At 47.3% G+C, this 1756-nt stretch overlaps 1 protein-coding gene across 1 annotated transcript; it reads right to left on the reverse strand.

Annotated features, from left to right (window-relative positions):
• Positions 1-830: 830 nt before the first annotated feature.
• Smf (small ribonucleoprotein particle protein SmF) lies at positions 831-1379 on the reverse strand. The gene has a single exon (XM_077670874.1). It carries the CDS (start codon positions 1251-1253, stop codon positions 990-992), a length of 264 nt encoding a protein of 87 aa, XP_077527000.1. The 5' UTR covers positions 1254-1379; the 3' UTR covers positions 831-989.
• Between the last annotated feature and the right edge of the window lie 377 nt (positions 1380-1756).

The raw sequence follows: 1756 nt of genomic DNA on the forward strand, positions 1-1756 counted from the left end.
TGCAGTTTCAAGCTGTCCATTGCTTCTATACTGTGAGACTGATTTTTCAGAGCACGAGAGCAATTTTATGAACAAACGTGGTATGCATTCAGCTTTAGCAAGTGTGCTTGCAAAGAAAACAAACACATCAATCGCTGCTAATGCTGCTTTGATGTTTACACATGCCCTTTGAGCAAGCATTTTGTCAGTTCGGCGGCAGCCCCCCTCCCCCAGAGAAACCTAAGCAGCTTTACAGCAGTTCACCCAAAGCAGCAGCAAAGGCTTCCCGGATGCTTTTTGCTTATGTAACTCCCACTGGTCGAAAAAAATACACAGTTGCATGCATCTTTGTAACGGTGTGTCAGTAGGCTAGATACTTACTAATAGATGGTACGGACGATTCTGAACAAAAATCAGGTTTATCTGATATCCCTGCTAGTCTTCTCCTGCTGTCTTTGTGCACTTAACTGCGGGTTTTCGAGCGCTGCTCAGATCATATGATTAAATTAGTCTTCCCAGCAACCGACAAAAAAACCACAGCCGGATAGCACACTGAGTAGTTAAATGAGAATTTTTTCGTGTTAACACAGTTGCAATAGTGTTACAAGAATTTGAATGCAAACATTTTCGACAGAACTTTGACCGGCCTTTTAGTAACAAGGATGCAAGCTGCTATTGCCGAGATACAAACCACGTAAGGGTCCGCTGCCGTCCAGCGCGCGCCCCAAGACTTTAACAAGCGTGCAATGATTTCATGTCACGATTTATCCCACGCACAGCCACGGGATAAACACCACCAACCACGGCTATGGGGTTCGAAAGAAACTACAGCGCGAGCAACACGGGTCTCATTTCAATACGAAAAGGAACATTTATCGACACAATGTGCGTGAGTACAATGGAAAGAGTCTTCTTTCGATGCCTTCACCGCGTCTGTACAAGATGACCACCTCCACGGCAATGATGATCGGGCGCCGACGAAGTTGCCCGAGAACTGGGACTGCGTTCGCTCAGTCCTTCATCTCTCCGTCCTCTTCTTCCTCTTCGACGCCCCTGACGTAGAGAACGTTGTTGCACCGTACGAGCACCTCGCCGAGGTTGCCGGTGCAGTTGCCGTCGATGTACTCCTCCGTGTTGGCCAGCTGCAGGTTCATGTAGCCGTCCACGGACACGAGGTAGCCCTTGTACTCCATGCCCCACTTGAGCTTCACCATGACCGGCTTGCCCGTCAGGCTGTTCAGGAACGGCTTCGGGTTGAGGGGCAACGAGGCCATCGTACGGGATCGGTTGGCGGGCTTGAGTAAAGCGTCAGGACAGTGAACGTCAGCGAAACGCACAAAGACGCCGGGTTCGTGCTCGCTTCTTGCGACAAGTGGCTGCGCGAGTGGCTTGGGCTTCGACATGTAGTGGATTGACGAGCTGAACAATTCCGAATTGAAATTGTGTGAATTAGATGTTAAAACCACACTATATGTCTCAATTATTTTTACCACGTAGAGACAAAAAAAAACACAAAAGGTAATTTTTTTTTAATTTTTTGAAACCTAAGTTGGTTCCGAAACTGGAAAAGTATCAAATAAAAACAATCTTAACTACAACTCCACCTCTGCTATTTTGTTAGGCTACATAGTTTAATAGTTTTTTTATAGTCGGAAATGTAACACGCATACTCTGTGCATACGGCATAGAGTTTCTTGCATACGGACCGGATGACCTGCCCTTCAGGAGAGGAATTAACCAACCTCTTGGGCGGGTGAGGAGCATCGCTAGGCGGATG

This window comes from Haemaphysalis longicornis, unplaced genomic scaffold (genome assembly GCF_048455015.1).
Source record: "Haemaphysalis longicornis isolate Haplotype H1 unplaced genomic scaffold, Haemaphysalis longicornis Haplotype H1 scaffold_5, whole genome shotgun sequence".
NCBI classification, from domain to species: Eukaryota; Metazoa; Arthropoda; class Arachnida; order Ixodida; family Ixodidae; genus Haemaphysalis; species Haemaphysalis longicornis.